Source organism: Lactuca sativa, chromosome 1, assembly GCF_002870075.4.
Source record: "Lactuca sativa cultivar Salinas chromosome 1, Lsat_Salinas_v11, whole genome shotgun sequence".
In the NCBI taxonomy this organism is placed as follows: Eukaryota; Viridiplantae; Streptophyta; class Magnoliopsida; order Asterales; family Asteraceae; genus Lactuca; species Lactuca sativa.
In genome coordinates this window covers 125,544,023-125,561,507 of record NC_056623.2, presented here as the reverse complement: position 1 = coordinate 125,561,507, position 17,485 = coordinate 125,544,023, and the positions used below count along the sequence as shown (strand labels likewise).

The 17,485-nt window shown below is 39.1% G+C and overlaps 1 protein-coding gene across 1 annotated transcript; it reads left to right on the top strand.

The window, feature by feature from the left end:
* The first annotated feature begins 1,431 nt into the window (after window positions 1-1,431).
* On the top strand, window positions 1,432-3,788 carry LOC111893527 (uncharacterized). Its single transcript, XM_042902410.1, has 2 exons — window positions 1,432-1,556; window positions 1,642-3,788. The coding sequence occupies exon 2, from the start codon at window positions 1,656-1,658 to the stop codon at window positions 3,621-3,623; it is 1,968 nt and encodes a 655-aa protein (XP_042758344.1). The 5' UTR covers window positions 1,432-1,556; window positions 1,642-1,655; the 3' UTR covers window positions 3,624-3,788.
* The last annotated feature ends 13,697 nt before the right edge of the window (window positions 3,789-17,485 follow it).

Sequence of the window (17,485 nt, the reverse complement as noted above, 5' to 3'; positions counted from 1 at the left end):
AATCTCTCTAATAGTATCACACCCAAAACACCAAAAAAGCAAAATTGGCAAATCCTAGAATAGAGGATGAGGAAAATGAAAACTCTAAACTCTAAAGGTTTAATTTTCATTTGCGGAAAGAATAGACAAAAGGCGGAATGCAATTTGGAGTATAGAGCACCTAGGGTTTGATCCTTATTTACCTATTTATGGACTCCAGTTGCTTAATCTTAAAGCAACTCCAAAAACTTTGGTAGTCCTTATCTAATTCGTCCATCTTAATATTTTAGGGTTCTAGAATGTTCCAATTAATTAAACATTTTAATTAACCTTTGATTAATTAACTAATTATCTTTTAATTAATCACAAGTTAATTCCATAATAGTTTCTAATTAATTTATCAAAACCATGACAAATTAATAAAATTATTTCTCCTATCTTTTAATTCCTCAATTGGATTATGGAGACAACTCAAAAAAGACATTATTAATATCACAAATATTACCAATAATTAATGGCCTTAAACAATATTCCAATAGTATTCAAGGTTTGTAACGTTATTTTCCCATCATGGTAATTTGAAAGCAATTACATAAGATTAGTTTAATCTTTTAAAACAGCAATGGACTTTTCAAAAAAAATCCCTAATTATATCATTGAACAAAAATAGCAATGGACTTTTAAAAAATCCCCAATCATACAAGGGTGTTGTGATGTTTATTGTTATGCCCCTGGTACTCACTTGTTGACAATTTTGCACCTGGCTGTTTTTTCAGGTCCTCTTTGATAGTTCGGGTTTGGGATTTGTCTTTGAGATTCAGGTTTTATATCCGCCGCGAAGGGTAAGAATCCTTCTAGTTACCAAATAAAATAAGAATATAAATACCCCTGGTTTATAATAAATCTATTTGATTTATTTTTTCATAAGTTATTAGATATACAACCTACAGATGCATGTAGCGTTACAATTGCAACTAGTCAATTTTTTTTTTATTTGAAAATCTTTTAATACAAGTTGACCATTTTAATATATTTCTTTCTTTTTCCGAGTACGTCTATGTATTCACATTTGTTCAACATATGGTCAAAGCTTTCCCATGACAATAGCATGGGACTTCTAGCATCATGAATCATGTCTACTTTTTGAATTCCTAGATACCAAGACTCCTTCAATAATGTCATCATGATCATGATGACTATTTTATTTTTTTCTTATGGACCAAGTCAAAATCTAATAATGTCATCATCTGCGACTTCCTGGGATTTTCTGAAAAGAAAAAGTTAACATCAAACTGTTATAAAAGTGACACTTATTTTCTACAATTACATCGCTAAATAATTTGAACATGGGTTCAGAAAATCATTCATCTGATCATTGTTACGATATTGTAATACCAATTTATTTTAACCGGTCTTCTTGGGGACTATCAGTAAACCTCACCAATGAAAATATTGAATCCTTGTGGGATTTTTGTGACCAAATTTTTGTTTCGGAAGTCGAAGGGAAGTACAGTGGGCCTTTGTCGTGGATTGGGATCTACATCTCAATAGCATCATTATTTTGCATTCTTGCCATGGTAGCTGATCTGTTCAATGGTTTTCAAAGAAGAAAATTTTGGTTTCCAAGTAAGTATTTCTCTCTAAATGCTGTTTCTATCACAGTGATAGCCGTTGCAATGAAACTCCCTGTGGATTTGAGTAGTCCAATGCCTGGGTGGGTGGACCAAGCAGCTAAGCAAGGAAGCTTAGTCTTTATGTGTATGATGATGGCTAACTTAATGCCTTCTTTGGCGTCCATGGACAACAAGTCACTTATTGCAAATGTCGTAGGTTTTGCTATTCTCATTATCACCATAATTGTGAATATGTTTATGGAGATTAATACTGGAGTTATTGAGAGAGAAGGTTTTAGTCTTGCTATCAATAAGTGGACGTTCATAGAGCCTCACTTCATGGATGTAGGATACATCTATGTTGCTTTTTTACTCTTCTTACTAATAATTTTGATCTCTTCTGCTATAACACTTCCAATCTCTAAGCAAATTCTAGAACTCAAGTATCAAGCAATTAGCAAAACAACTTTATATGATCATTGTCCCCAAGATACATTTGATATTCAGAAGCTGCAACAGCATGTGAAAAGATACTGGATCATGGCAGAAACTGGTAGCCCTCAATTTGTGATAGCTTGTAACCCGTTATCACGTGCTTCCTGCGTAATTTGTTTAACTGGTCTAGCCATATACATATCGCTTCTGGTGTCAATTTTAAAATTTCCATTTCGGATAAGATTCCAATCAGATTACAAGTGGTCAATGGTTGCCATTGTTATCACACAGTCCATTGGAGTTGGAGTGGGTGTCATCTCCCCAATGTTTAGATGTTTTACGGTTGTGAGCTTTAAATCTTTTACAAGGTGGAATAGGAACCATTTGGAGGTATTTAAAGTAGAGAAGTATTGGACTCAACAGTTGTATGAATGGAAAGAAAGTCATATAACTTTTCTATCAAATGGCCATAGATCAAGAAATCTTATACGTAATTTGAAAAAACCTATTCTAAGTGCTTGGATTGGATTGCAGAAGGTGATTGTGGTAACATGCAAAATTATAGGGCTCATCCCCACAGTGGTTCTACTCATTTTCATGTATTGTTCATATTATTTCAAGTCAATAAAAGAAATGATGCTTAATCCACCCTCAAGCACTCACGATATAGATGAAGACCTTAGCAATTATGTTTTGTTACTTGAAGACATTATGGAGTTTGCTGAAAGAACACTTAAACGAATTTCAAACTCCATGAATCGCGTGATGCAAAAGGCCGAGAAGGAACAAGACGACAATCTCTTAAAGTTTGTTGAAAGTTCTATTGGATTCAAGGGAGTAGAGAATTTTGACATTTGTCAAGTTCAACCACTACTTTCTATTGAATTTCCTAACAGTTGGAGCTTACCAATTGTCACCTTAACGTGCATCGCCATTGCTCTCCCGCATATTGGTAAGGATGCAACTAATAACTTGTTCAAATGTGTTGGTGAAGGTCTTTTTTACACCCATATTGTTGAGGAAAGCTTGAACAATGCACGTCAATATGTAAACATTCAAAAGGCAACTATGACATTGTGGGATGAGGTTGAAGACAAGTACAAGTGGTTAGAGAACACTTTGGAAAAAAGAGCTTATGAAGGAAAAACATCAAGAGAGATCCTTGAATGGTTTGCTAACAAAGCAGAAGAAATTGTGATAGAAGTTAGCAAAAGCACAAATAGAGGAGAACCGGTGGAATACCTTCCATGGAAGTTGATTGTTGCTAATTCAATGTATCGAATTACACAAACAATCATTCTTACCAACCAAAGTAACATCTTAGAGATCAATGAAGAATGGTTGTTTACACTATTATCTCACATGATTGCAGACATATTGGTTGCTTGCTTCACCAACATACCACGAGTCATAACAATAAAATGCCATGAAACTGCAATAGAAAAACGAGAAGCTAGTGTTGAGGCTGCAGCAAAGCTTCTTGGTAGGACTACTGAGATAATAAAAAGACTTGAAATGTATGAATTACCAAACATTCATCAGGATAAGATGGCATTTATTGATGAATGGCGTCTTCATTTGCAATGTATCCCTTAACATTTGTTGTCTTTCATATAGATTGAAAGTAATTTTCTGACTTCATAACACAATTCTTGTCTGTGTGTATACATAGGCTTAATATTTGGTTGTAATTCTTGTTTTTTTTCACCTTAAAATATGTTGTCTATCATATAGATCGAAAGTAATTTTTCAGTTTTATTGTGTTCATGGGCATATCTTTACATCTTTCTTTTCAGTTTTGTTTGTGATCTTGGACATCTCTTAACATCTTTCTTTTCATATATTGATTCATGTTGAGGGTGTTGGATGGTGACACTTTCGATTGGGAAAAAACCGTAGCATATTTTCATATTGTTGCATATAATCTTCAGAAGTATAATATTGCATATTATATTTCAGTGGATATGTTCGTTTTACAATAGTTGTTGAACTGAAATATGGGCAATTGGGAATGTGGTATTATATATATTAAGGTTCAACTTTTTTGGAATGTATAACTTTGGGTTAATGACCTAAAAAGGTAACGAACTTTGGTCTTTGTCCATATTTAGGTAACCATGTTTTTTTTCGTTCACATTTGACTATTGAACTTGTTTGACCTGTTCAAAATAAGATAATCTGACCAATAATTAGCGGTAACATTACCCTATTATGAACAGGTCAAACAAGTTTACTGGCCAAATGTGTACAAAAAAACATGGTTACTTAAATATGGACAAAAACCAAAGTTCATTACCTATTTTGGTAATATTGGGTCCTTTATGTTAAGTGCAAGTAGTCATAAGATCCATTGATGGAAAATGAAATTGGGTTGTCCGGTCTTGTGTATGAGGAGATGGTTAAGTCTTGGGCCAACCCAGTTTAGGCCCAGGTAGTTAGGGGTTAGGTTGTATACGCTTAAAGGGCTAGGTTGTATGTGTTTTAAAGACGCAACACAGCTTAGCCCATGACTAGTTGGGACTAAACTGGGTTAGACCAAGCCTAACCTAATTATTCATTAACTGTCGGAGCCTGATCCAAGGGCACACAGTCCTTAAGACGGTTCTTTTCTAGTATTACCAAAACGGGTAAGAAACTTTGGTTTTTGTCCATATTTAGGTAACCATGTTTTTTCGTACACATTTGACAAATAAACTTGTTTGACCTCTTCATAATAGGGTAATATTACCATAATTACCAGTCATTTAACCCTATTTTGACCGGGTCAAACGAGTTCAATGGTCAAATGTGAACGAAAAAAACATGGTTACCTAAATCTGGACAAAGACAAAAGTCTGTTACCTTTCTAGGTCATTAACTCGTATAATTTTAGAGTAACATCATATTTACATGCACCATGATGGTTAATATAATGTCTTTTTCCTTTCAACATCAATAAAAATAGACATATCCTTCAAAAGAAACTATATTAGTCACATCATGCACAGAACTTGATGTTACCTACGTTGAAGTTGAGTAACTTCAAGTGTTTATGAGAGGGTCATGTAGGAAAAGAAAAGGGTGCACGTCTCTATTTATAAAGGGATAAACATCTGACATTTGTTTTCACTACCGATGTGGGACAGAAAGATGGGAAGTGAAAAGGAAGTTAGGCATCCCAAATTGTAGGCACCATCAATTATTATCTTAGGTTTTTTGGTTTTGAATTTTATAACTATAAACTAAAAACAATTGTATAGGTTTTAAAGTTTTTCAAACCAATCCTAATATCTATCAACAACATGGCACTTCTTCCAAATTTCATAGGTTTTATTATTGCAACAATCACTCTATTACAACATTTGTGTCTGATTTAAAATAAGGAACCAAAACACAAAACCATTTACTAATCTGCACTTTTGGGCCCAATTTAGGACCCATCAACAGCTATCTTTTGGTAATTATATAATCTATTCAAAATATTTTCTTCAGCAAATATGTAAATCAAAATTTTATGGTAATATAGTGACTTTATTGTAATTCTTGAAATGTGGTTATCAAGAGAAAATGGATAATCGGTCATTTGGTTGATATTGCAACAAAATTATAAATATAATGACATAATTGAGAAAAAAACTCGGTGTTAAAAATTAAAACTTTGTGATAATATAGTGACTTTCTTGTAATTTTCCCTACTAATAATAAAAAAAAAAAGTTGTTTTAATTGATTAGATACACATATAGCTTTCTATGTGTTGAATTAAATTAGATTAATATGAATGTCAATGCTAGATTTGCTTTCAAAATACGCAAATTCATTAGAATAAATCAATCACCTTTTTTTTTTAAATGGTTGCACACATTGGCTTGGATGTAAGCTTTATGCTTATGGAAATGTAAATTGTGTGGTACATACAGTTTCATTTGGTTGTAATATTGATGTTATTTTGTGTGTCAGATTCGGTTCTAGGATATTGGGTTCTGTCACACCCCGAAAACCGAAGGCGGAAACATTTCCGGGGTTGACTCCACATTGAGTATCAAATCCAATGTACATAGTAAGTAAAGTAAATCAACCATTACATTACATATATGAAAGTTATACATTTGTTTCAAAAGCATAAGTTATACATGTGATACATAGAATATATAAACAGCACGAAACGAGTCTTCTAAGAACTCCGTCTTCGCACAAAAGGATCCTTGGGTACCTGTCTAGTGTGAACCTAAGAATACAAGCGGTTTGAAAATCAGCATAAAGCTGGTGAGTTCATAAGCGGTTTTGTTTTCTGAAAATGTACTAGTTCCCTTAGTTTTCTGAAAATGTGGTTATCCAAGAAAATCCCATATTTTCTTATGTAAAGTTAGTTTCCAAATCCGAAAAGTAAAGTAAACGATGTACAAAGAAAACATGATTGTTCTTGTGAATTGTAGTTCAGTTATTTAACTTGTTATACTTTTCTAGTTACATACTACTGTTACTCAGGAAAATCCTATATTTTCCTACATGTGTGAGTGTGAACTATTACTGGTTCTGTGTGAGCTAACTGATACTGATTCCGATTATGTTCATTATTATCCATAGGAAAACCCCATGTTTTCCTGAATGAGTGAGGGTGTGCTATTACCAATTCTGGTTATGTTCAGTGTTCTCCCCCAGGAAAACCCCATGTTTTCCTGAATGAGTGAGGGTGTGCTATTACCAATTCTGGTTATGTTTAGTGTTCTCCCCAGGAAAACCCCATGTTTTCCTGAATGTGTGTATGTGTGTGCCTGTCATCCTTGAACGTACATTAGCTTTACTACGTACATAAAGCTAGTAAATGAGTCTAAAGCGTTAATAATCTAGATTGTGAGTCCTTAACCATACTCAGACTAGATATGACTCGAGTCGTGGTCAATATCCTTTTTATGACTTTTGTCACCCTTGAACCTTTCGGTTCGGCTGTAGCTAGCAGCCAGGTGTGGGATTGTCAGTCCCGTATAGATCTATACACTCAAGCCACGCTCTCCTACGTACGGAGATTCTGGTTACAGGGGCAGTCCTCCACTATCTCGTGCCGAGGAAGTGTTAAAGAGGACGTCTCTCCAATCTTTAAGATTACTCTTTACTTCTCGCCTAGAGAAGTAGTATTGTCACACCCCCAAACCAGAACGGCGGAAACGTTCGGGGGCAGAGGACGTCATATTCAGTATCATAACAGTTCATAGAAAGGAAAGTACACACCACCATAATATAAATATATTTGAAAAGTTTACATGATTGTATATGTTACATGTTTGCAAAAGAAATCAAATACAAAATGGTGATCCAAAATATGTTACTAACGCCAGCGCGTTAGTCTTCAGAAGTAGTTGCTACCTGGTCTAGCGGTTTCCTGAGAATACAAGTTATTTCAAAGAAAAAGTGTCAACATTTAAGTTGGTGAGTTCATAAGTGGTGTTTTGAGAAAATGTATGCCATTCAAAAGTGTTGTATGTTTTCCAAAAAATGTAGTATTTCAATTGTAATGAGTTATGATTCGTGTGTTGAAAATGAATGTATTAGATCCAGAAAATCCCATATTTTCCCTAATACTTGAGATATGATTTGTTGTGTTTTCCAAGAAAAACCCTTATTTTCTTATAAAAGTATGAAATGCATATGAATGTTCGTGATATAAGTTGCAACTAATTGTACCGAGAAAATCCCTAATTTTCCTATTAGTTGTTTGGTTTGTATACAGGAAAAACCCTTATTTTCCTGACATAACTCGTAGTCTCTAAGACCGAAAATCGCAAGCAAACGACGTTCTTGTAAGTTGTATCATAGTTTTACATAGTAAAGCTATACGAAGATTCGCACTTGTTAGATGAAGAATAGTTTTAATAGCTACTCGTTCATAAAAGCATAATACCATAATAATTGTATATCCAATGAGTTTTATAACCATACTAAACATAATATGTCTGTAGCGACGTTCTTCAGGCGTCGTAGCGTTATGAAAACTGTCACCCCAAAAGACGGACTGTAGCTAACAGTCAGGGTGCGGGATCATGACTTCCCGTATAGATCTATACACATTTGACACGTTCTCCGAACGGGAGACTCTGGTTATAGACAAGACTTGTAGCGATACCTTTTATCAAAAAGGCAGTGTTTGAAGATGTACACGTCTCATGGATTCTCAACTAAGTCTGTATTAAAGTAGTAGTTTGTATGCAAAGTTTATCCTTTTTCACAATGTTTGACAAAGCATAAATCATAAGTTCTTTGAATGCATAAAATGATTTAGTAAAGAATGTTACCCTTGATATGATGTATTTGTATGCAAATGTATAAATAAAACATATTTTTATTTATAAACATATTGTATCCCAAGAGGGTAAAGTTGTGTTGTGAGGCGTTTTGCATGATAATGACTTCATAAGACAGTTAAAGTAACAGTATGAAAAGTATATAAAAAGATCGATGTTTCACACGATTTTAGTCGTGTGTTTACTTGTATTCCCCCCCCCCCTAAAAGAGTATAAAAAGCATTTAAAAACGCATTTAAAGTGTGCTTGCAGGGATATGAACTCACCTGATAGTTTGAAGATAGCGAGATGGAAAACCGGATAGAGTTTCGTCTCGGGAAACAGATTTTCCTCGGGATTCTCGGGAATCTCGGGAGTAAAATCGACCCTCGGGACTTGAGCAAAAAGACCAGAGCTTCGGGTTTGAACGGGCACGGAAAACGAGGCAAGATTGTGAGAGAGAGGAGAGAAATGAGCATTTTTCTCGGAAGCCCTCGCATCCTATTTATAGGAAGGCTGAACCGCCTCCGAACGCGGGGCGTACGCCCGTACGCAGCGCGTACGCGTACGTCATGCATGACCGAAGCCTCGACTGCCTCGGCTTCAGATGGGACGGGTTGCTGGGTACGCGGGTCGGATGGGACGGCGGGTCGGACGGGACAGCGGGTCGGACGGGTCGGGCAAATTCCGAAATTTTGATTTAAATAAATATATAATTTATTTAATAAACTTCAAAAATTCATATCTTCTTCATACGAACTCCGTTTTCGATGGTCTTTATATCCACGCGTAGGTGAGACTACGCTCTACAACTTTTGTTTAGACTCCGTTGGCAAATTCCGAAATTATTTTTATTATTTATTTTATAACTCAACGTGTTTAAGGAATTTCTTTGAAAATTCATAACTTCTTTATCTGATGTCGGTTTTTGCCAGACTTTTTACTGCTGAAATACCATTGTCGAGACCTTCGATTCTCGTTTAGGTCATTCCGGCCAAAAGTCGCTCGATCTCCGATTCGAGTTTTTAGTTGTCTACTGCTATATTCGGATCTTGGAAAAATCATAACTTCCTCATACGAAGTCAGATTTGGACGTTCTTTTTGTGTACGCTCACGGTTTAATGTTATCTATAACTTTCATTTAGATACCTAAGGCTAAATGCTATCATATTGAAACTTTGCGTTTTCCGTTTAATCGGTGCTGTCGGTTTTGTCGGAAATCTTAGAATGGTCATAACTTCTTCGTCATAACTCGGATTTTAGTGTTCTTTATATATTTGGAAACCTTAAGACGATATCTACTACATAGTGTACTCCAATCAGAGCTTTTGAATAATGCATTTATCGATGATATTCCTATTACATTCCAAAGAGGTTACAAGACTCGATTTATAATGCCCGAAAATAACGGGTTGTTACATCATCCCCCCGTTAGAGGGAATTTCGTCCCGAAATTAAATACAAGATAAAAGTTTTAGGGGCTGAGGAAGAGATGCGGATACTTCTGTAGCATTTGGTCTTCCCGTTCCCACGTGAATTCGGGTCCTCTCTTAGCATTCCATCGAACTTTTACTATTGGAATGCGACTCTGCTTAGTCCGTTTAACTTCCCTATCCATGATCTCGACGGGTTCTTCCACAAAGTTAAGATTTTCGTTTAACTCGATTTCATCGAGTGGAATTATAAGTGTTTCGTCGGACAAACACTTTTTCAGGTTCGATACGTGGAATACTGGATGCACTTTGTTAAGCTCGATTGGAAGTTGGAGTTTGTAAGCCTCTGGACCAACTCTCGAAATGATTTCGAAGGGTCCAATGTACCTGGGATTTAGCTTTCCACGCTTCCCAAAGCGTATCACGCCCTTCCAGGGTGAGACCTTCAGTAGTACACGGTCGCCAATCTGGAATTCCAAGGGTTTACGTCTCCTGTCGGCATAGCTCTTTTGCCTATCCCTTGAGGACTTCAGTCGTTCTCGTATTTGCACGATCTTTTCGGTAGTTTCTATGATGATCTCCGGACCAGTGAGGGTGCTATTAGGGACTAGACCTTTTGCCATTTGTGTGTCGCCCACTTCCGTCCAGCACAGGGGTGATCTGCACTTACGGCCGTAAAGGGCTTCGAATGGAGCGGTCTTGATACTAGTATGGTAACTATTGTTATAAGAGAACTCGATCAAAGGCAAGTGAATATCCCATGCCTTGCCAAAGTCGATTACACATGCTCACAACATGTCTTCCAAGGTTTGGATCGTCCTCTCACTCTGTCCGTCAGTTTGAGGGTGGTATGCTGTACTCATGTCCAACCTTGTTCCCATGGATTTTTGCAATGATTGCCAAAATCTGGAAGTGAACCTGCTGTCTCTATCTGAGATGATGGACATCGGTACTGCATGAAGTCGTACGATCTCCCGGATATAGGTTCTTGATAGTTTTTCCATCCTATCGGTTTCCTTGATCGGTAAGAAATGGGCTGACTTGGTTAATCTGTCGACGATTACCCAAATAGTATCTTGGCCACTCTGAGTTTTGGGCAGTTTGGTTATGAAGTCCATGGAAATCTGCTCCCATTTCCACTCAGGTATTTCAGGTTGTTGGAGTAGACCTGAGGGTTTTTGGTGTTCTATTTTTATTTTGGCGCAAGTTAAACACTCGCTCACATACGTAGCGATCTCCGCTTTCATGTTTGGCCACCAGTAGAGTTGCTTGAGATCTAGATACATCTTGTCTGACCCTGGGTGTACGGAGTATGGGGTCCTGTGTGCCTCGCTCATAACTACCTCTCTCAATCCACCAAACTTGGGTGTCCAGATCTGGTTCATGAGGTAGCGTGCTCCATCACTCTTGATTTCTAAATTCTTGTCCATTCCCCTAAGGGCCTCACCTGCCACGTTTTCGGGTTTCAAGGCCTCTATTTGAGCTTCCTTGACTTGCGTTGGCAGGTGCGAATGGATTGACATAGCTAATGACTTCACTCTCCGGCCTGAGTACTCCTTTCGACTAAGGGCATCGGCTACGACGTTTGCCTTTCCTGGATGATAGCGAATCTCACATTCGTAGTCGTTGAGAAATTCGAACCAACGTCGTTGTCTCATGTTTAATTCCTTCTGGTCGAAGATGTGTTGGAGGCTCTTGTGGTCCGTAAAGACTGTGCACTTGGTACCGTAAAGGTAGTGCCTCCAGATTTTAAGAGCGAAGACCACTGCTCCAAGTTCTAAGTCATGAGTGGTGTAATTGACCTCATGCGTTTTCAGTTGTCGTGAGGCATATGCAATCACCTTTCCCCTCTGCATTAGTACACAACCCAGCCCTTGCTTTGAAGCGTCGCAATACACCACAAAATCTTCGGTCCCTTCCGGAAGAGAAAGGATAGGTGCACTGCAAAGGGCTTGTTTCAAGGTTTGAAATGCGACATCTTGCTTTTCTCCCCAGTTGTAGGTCACACCTTTCTGGGTTAAAGCGGTAAGAGGCTTTGCGATGCTGGAGAAATTTTGGATGAACCTTCGGTAATAACCAGCAAGACCTAGAAATTGGCGAATTTCTGTTGGTGTAGTTGGTGTAGACCAGTTTTCGATAGCCTTGATTTTCGAGGGGTCCACGTGGATTCCTTCTTTGCTGACCACGTGACCGAGGAAGTCCACCTTTCTAATCCAAAACTCACATTTTGAGAATTTTGCATAAAGTCTCTCAGTCCGTAACGTCTTTAAGACTTGTCTCAGGTGTTGACTATGTTCTTCTTTATTCCTTGAATAAATGAGTATGTCGTCTATGAATACTATCACAAATTTATCCAAGAATGGACGACATACCCGATTCATTAGATCCATGAATACGGCTGGGGCATTGGTTAGTCCGAACGGCATCACTACGAACTCGTAATGTTTGTACCTCGTCCGGAAGGCCGTCTTGGGAACATCACTCTCTAGGACTCGCAGTTGGTGATATCCCGACCTTAGATCGATCTTGGAAAAGTAGTTGGCTCCTTGGAGTTGATCGAATAAGTAGTCGATTCGGGGTAGGGGGTATCGGTTCTTGATGGTAAGTTTGTTGAGTTCTCGGTAGTCGATGCACATCCTGAACGATCCATCTTTCTTTTTCACAAACAACACGGGTGCTCCCCAAGGTGAGAAGCTCGGCCTGATGAATCCTTTTCCAAGTAGTTCATTCAGTTGGCTGGACAGCTCCTGCATCTCTGCCGGGGCTAATCGATAGGGCGCTTTGGCTACTGGGGTAGCTCCGGGAATTAGATCGATTCTGAATTCGACTTGTCTTACGGGTGGTATCCCTGGAAGGTCCTCGGGAAACACGTCGGGAAAATCGCATACGTCGGGCACATCCTTGATGTCCCGGACTTCGCGTTTCACGTCTACAACATGCGCTAAAAATGCGTGACACTCCTTGCGTAGGTACTTCTGAGCTTGGATACTTGAGATGATACTAAGAGTGGTACTAGGTTTGTCGCCCAAGACAAGGAAGGTTTCGCCGGTTGGCAGATTAAGGCGAACGGCCTTATCGTAACATAGGATGTCCGCACGATGTGAACTCAGCCAATCCATGCAATGATGACATCGAAACTCCTAATCGAGACTGGCATGAGGTTGATTTGAAAGAGATTATCGTTTAGAGTTAGGGTGCAGTTTAAATATATCTCCTTAGTGCCTTCGGTTTTCCCGTTGGCCATTTCTACTATGAACGGTTCACTTAATGATTGTGGTATTGGTTTTAGCATGCTTTTAAAGTCGTGACTCACAAAACTCCTTTCCGCTCCACTATCAAACAAAATGCATGCATACGAGTTATCGAGAAGAAACGTACCCGTAACAACAGTAGGGTCCGCAATGGCTTTATCTTGTCCCATTGCGAAAACTCGGCCTCTTCTGCCGGTATTCCTGTTGTTTGCCTTCGGGCAGTCCTTGCGGTAGTGCCCTGTGCTCCCGCACTCAAAGCAAGCGCGGCTTACTCCGGTATTACCAGTGGGGGCGAATTGTTGGGTTTGCTCCTTGCAATAGCGGGCTATATGACCCTTCTTATTGCACCTGGTGCATTGAAGGTCACGGCAGAGACCGTGGTGGTGGAAGTTGCACTGGTTACATTTTGGTAGCTTTCCATTGTATGAGCTTGTGGGGGCAGAATTGGTAGGTACAGTAATAGTGTGGGTCGCTATCACTTGTTGTTTCTTGGGGTTCTCCTAGAGGGTTTGTCCCCTCCTCTTGTTCCAAGGCTTACTCTGGCCCTGAGCCTCCCTAGGTGGAATTGCGGCAGCTGTGATGGTACTCTGTTTCACTCTGTGGTCGATGAGTCGTTGTGCCAGGCGTTTAGCGCTGTTGTAGGTGATAGGGTTGGAAGCTAGGACATGCCCTTGAATCTGGGTGACAACCCCCAAATGTACCTTTCGACCTTCTTTGATTCTGGGTTGACCATGGTAGGGCACAAAGCGGCGAGATCGTTAAACCTAGTTGTGTAGGCGACTAGATCAGACCCAGTCATTTTCAAATTCCAGAGCTCCTGCTTAAGCTTTTGCACTTCACCCCTCGGGCAGTATTCTTCCAGTAGTAGTACCTTCAGTTCTTCCCAGCTCATGGCGTTAGCGACAGTGAGCGTCACTGAGTTCACATGGCTTTTCCACCAAGTGAGGGCTCGATCTATGAAGGTGCAAGCAGCGAACTTAACCTTGCTTGTTTCTTGGCACGAGCAGATCTCGAAGACCGTTTCGGTCTTTTCGAACCATTGCATTAGTGCAATGACTCCGCCACTGCCATTAAAAGTCTTTGGCTTCGAGTTGGAGAACTCCTTGTAAGTACACTCCCTCACATGACCCTGGCCGGGGCCACGATTGGGATGATTCGTGCTGCTTCCCGTACCTCCATTTGCATTGGAGTTTATTTGAGAGAGAGCTGTTGCTACTGCTGCTGTGATAGCGGCCTGGACCATTGCCGGATCATAAGTTAGTGGTGGAGGTGGTGGTGGGGTTGCGTTGGTACGTGCTGATCTACGAGGAGGCATTGCGCTGCCAAAAGAAAAAAAATGAGATATTATAAGTTTCGGTGGTTGCGAGTTGAATGTTATTGAGTTAACTATCTAAAATAGATTAAGAATTTGGTTTGACCAACACTGGGTTTTGAGCTTGATTCATCAATAACGTTTGAATGGATGCACTTATGAATTGAACGGACTACACATGATTAAAACAAGAAAGAGATATGCCCTATATATATTAAACATATAGTTGTGTTACATCCGAGTTTAGACAAAACTTTTTGACCTTTCTAAAGGTCTCCGATTACAGAAAGTTTTAAAGAAAAGAATACTCTTATCTGAAGTCCTAATTTATAACAAAATTTGAAATCCTGGCAGGCACTATTTGCGACGTAGGTTGCGCTTGGAGCTTGACTCCACATCTGATTGCTTCGATTCCATTAGGCACCGATCAAAAGCGGCTTGTTGCTCCCTTAATTCAGCTAGGGCTGCAATCATCTGTGCCTGAAATGCCTCAGACTGGAGTTGAGCATAATCTTGTATCTTGTCCAGCCTACGGATGTCAGAAGTGTGAACCTGCACTTCCACGTTGACATCCTGGAGTCGGCTTGCTTGAACTCCGGATTGATAGGACTGATTGGCTAACTTACCTACCATTACTGGGAGTGCTCGATCAGCCGAGCTTCCACCGCGGACATCATAGAAATCCCGACACATGCCATAGGGAGGGCGTATGCCTTGTTGTTGGCTCCAATGATGGAGGTGACTCCCCCAGACGGGAGTGGGTCCTTGGAAGTTCCTCACATGGACAGGAGGTTGAATGGGTGGTGGATCGATCACTTCCGGCTCTGAGTCAGTACCGGAGTCATCACCCACTTCTATGGGTTCCTCATCCTCTTCGGGATCATCTTTGATCCATCCTCCGTTGCCTTGGTTGGGAAAGTAGGGGTCATTGGGGTGGTGAAATCCAGCCATTTGACTGTACGAGAAATAGGGTCATAAGAATTGAATAAAGTTGAAACATGCAAAACATGTAAGTTAAATTAGTTTAGATAGCAAATACTCCTATAGTATTTAAATTCTTGTGTTTGATTCTAGTAACGGTTTGGTAAGTTTTAAAATTTGTTGTCCACTGCAGACACCCCTCGGCACACGTTAGTCGGCTCTCAGACAAATATAGTTGATCAGGCTATATCCTTCCCAGTTCCGATTACATGTCCCAAGGCGTACCTGCACTGCACAACTTATTTATAATACTTCTAAGATAGTCCGATGTGAAACTGTTATTAGTACGAAATGAATGCATGCTTACTTTACAAAAACTAAATAAATTTAATTTCAAAAGTATGACTCTTCTCAGAGTGTTTTTGCCCAGTTGAGTTTATAGTTGTATACCAAAAATGGTTTTGATATACTTAATTCACTATAAACGATGCTCTGATACCAATCTGTCACACCCCCAAACCAGAACGGCGGAAACGTTCGGGGGCAGAGGACGTCATATTCAGTATCATAACAGTTCATAGAAAGGAAAGTACACACCACCATAATATAAATATATTTGAAAAGTTTACATGATTGTATATGTTACATGTTTGCAAAAGAAATCAAATACAAAATGGTGATCCAAAATATGTTACTAACGCCAGCGCGTTAGTCTTCAGAAGTAGTTGCTACCTAGTCTAGCGGTTTCCTGAGAATACAAGTTATTTCAAAGAAAAAGTGTCAACATTTAAGTTGGTGAGTTCATAAGTGGTGTTTTGAGAAAATGTATGCCATTCGAAAGTGTTGTATCTTTTCCAGAAAATGTAGTATTTCAATTGTAATGAGTTATGATTCGTGTGTTGAAAATGAATGTATTAGATCTAGAAAATCCCATATTTTCCCTAATACTTGAGATATGATTTGTTGTGTTTTCCAAGAAAAACCCTTATTTTCTTATAAAAGTATGAAATGCATATGAATGTTCGTGATATAAGTTGCAACTAATTGTACCGAGAAAATCCCTTATTTTCCTATTAGTTGTTTGGTTTGTATACAGGAAAAACCCTTATTTTCCTGACATAACTGGCAGTCTCTAAGACCGAAAATCGCAAGCAAACGACGTGCTTGTAAGTTGTGTCATAGTTTTACATAGTAAAGCTATACGAAGATTCGCACTTGTTAGATGAAGAATAGTTTTAATAGCTACTCGTTCATAAAAGCATAATACCATAATAATTGTATATCCGATGAGTTTTATAACCATACTAAACATAATATGCCTGTAGCGACGTTCTTCAGGCGTCGTAGCGTTATGACAACTGTCACCCCAAAAGAAGGACTGTAGCTAACAGTCAGGGTGCGGGATCATGACTTCCTGTATAGATCTATACACATTTGACACGTTCTCCGAACGGGAGACTCTGGTTATAGACAGGACTTGTAGCGATACCTTTTATCAAAAAGGCAGTGTTTGAAGATGTACACGTCTCATGGATTCTCAACTAAGTCTGTATTAAAGTAGTAGTTTGTATGCAAAGTTTATCCTTTTTCACAATGTTTGACAAAGCATAAATCATAAGTTCTTTGAATGCATAAAATGATTTAGTAAAGAATGTTACCCTTGATATGATGTATTTTTATGCAAACGTATAAATAAAACATATTTTTATTTATAAACATATTGTATCCCAAGAGGGTAAAGTTGTGTTGTGAGGCGTTTTGCATGATAATGACTTCATAAGACAGTTAAAGCAACAGTATGAAAAGTATATAAAAAGATCGATGTTTCACACGATTTTAGTCGTGTGTTTACTTGTATTCCCCCCCCCCCCTAAAAGAGTATAAAAAGCATTTAAAAACGCATTTAAAGTGTGCTTGCAGGGATATGAACTCACCTGATAGTTTGAAGATAGCGAGATGGAAAACCGGATAGAGTTTCGTCTCGGGAAACGGATTTTCCTCGGGATTCTCGGGAATCTCGGGAGTAAAATCGACCCTCGGGACTTGAGCAAAAAGACCAGAGCTTCGGGTTTGAACGGGCACGGAAAACGAGGCAAGATTGTGAGAGAGAGGAGAGAAATGAGCATTTTTCTCGGAAGCCCTCGCATCCTATTTATAGGAAGGCTGAACCGCCTCCGAACGCAGGGCGTACGCCCGTACGCAGCGCGTACGCGTACATCATGCATGACCGAAGCCTCGACTGCCTCGGCTTCGGATGGGACGGGTTGCTGGGTACGCGGATCGGAT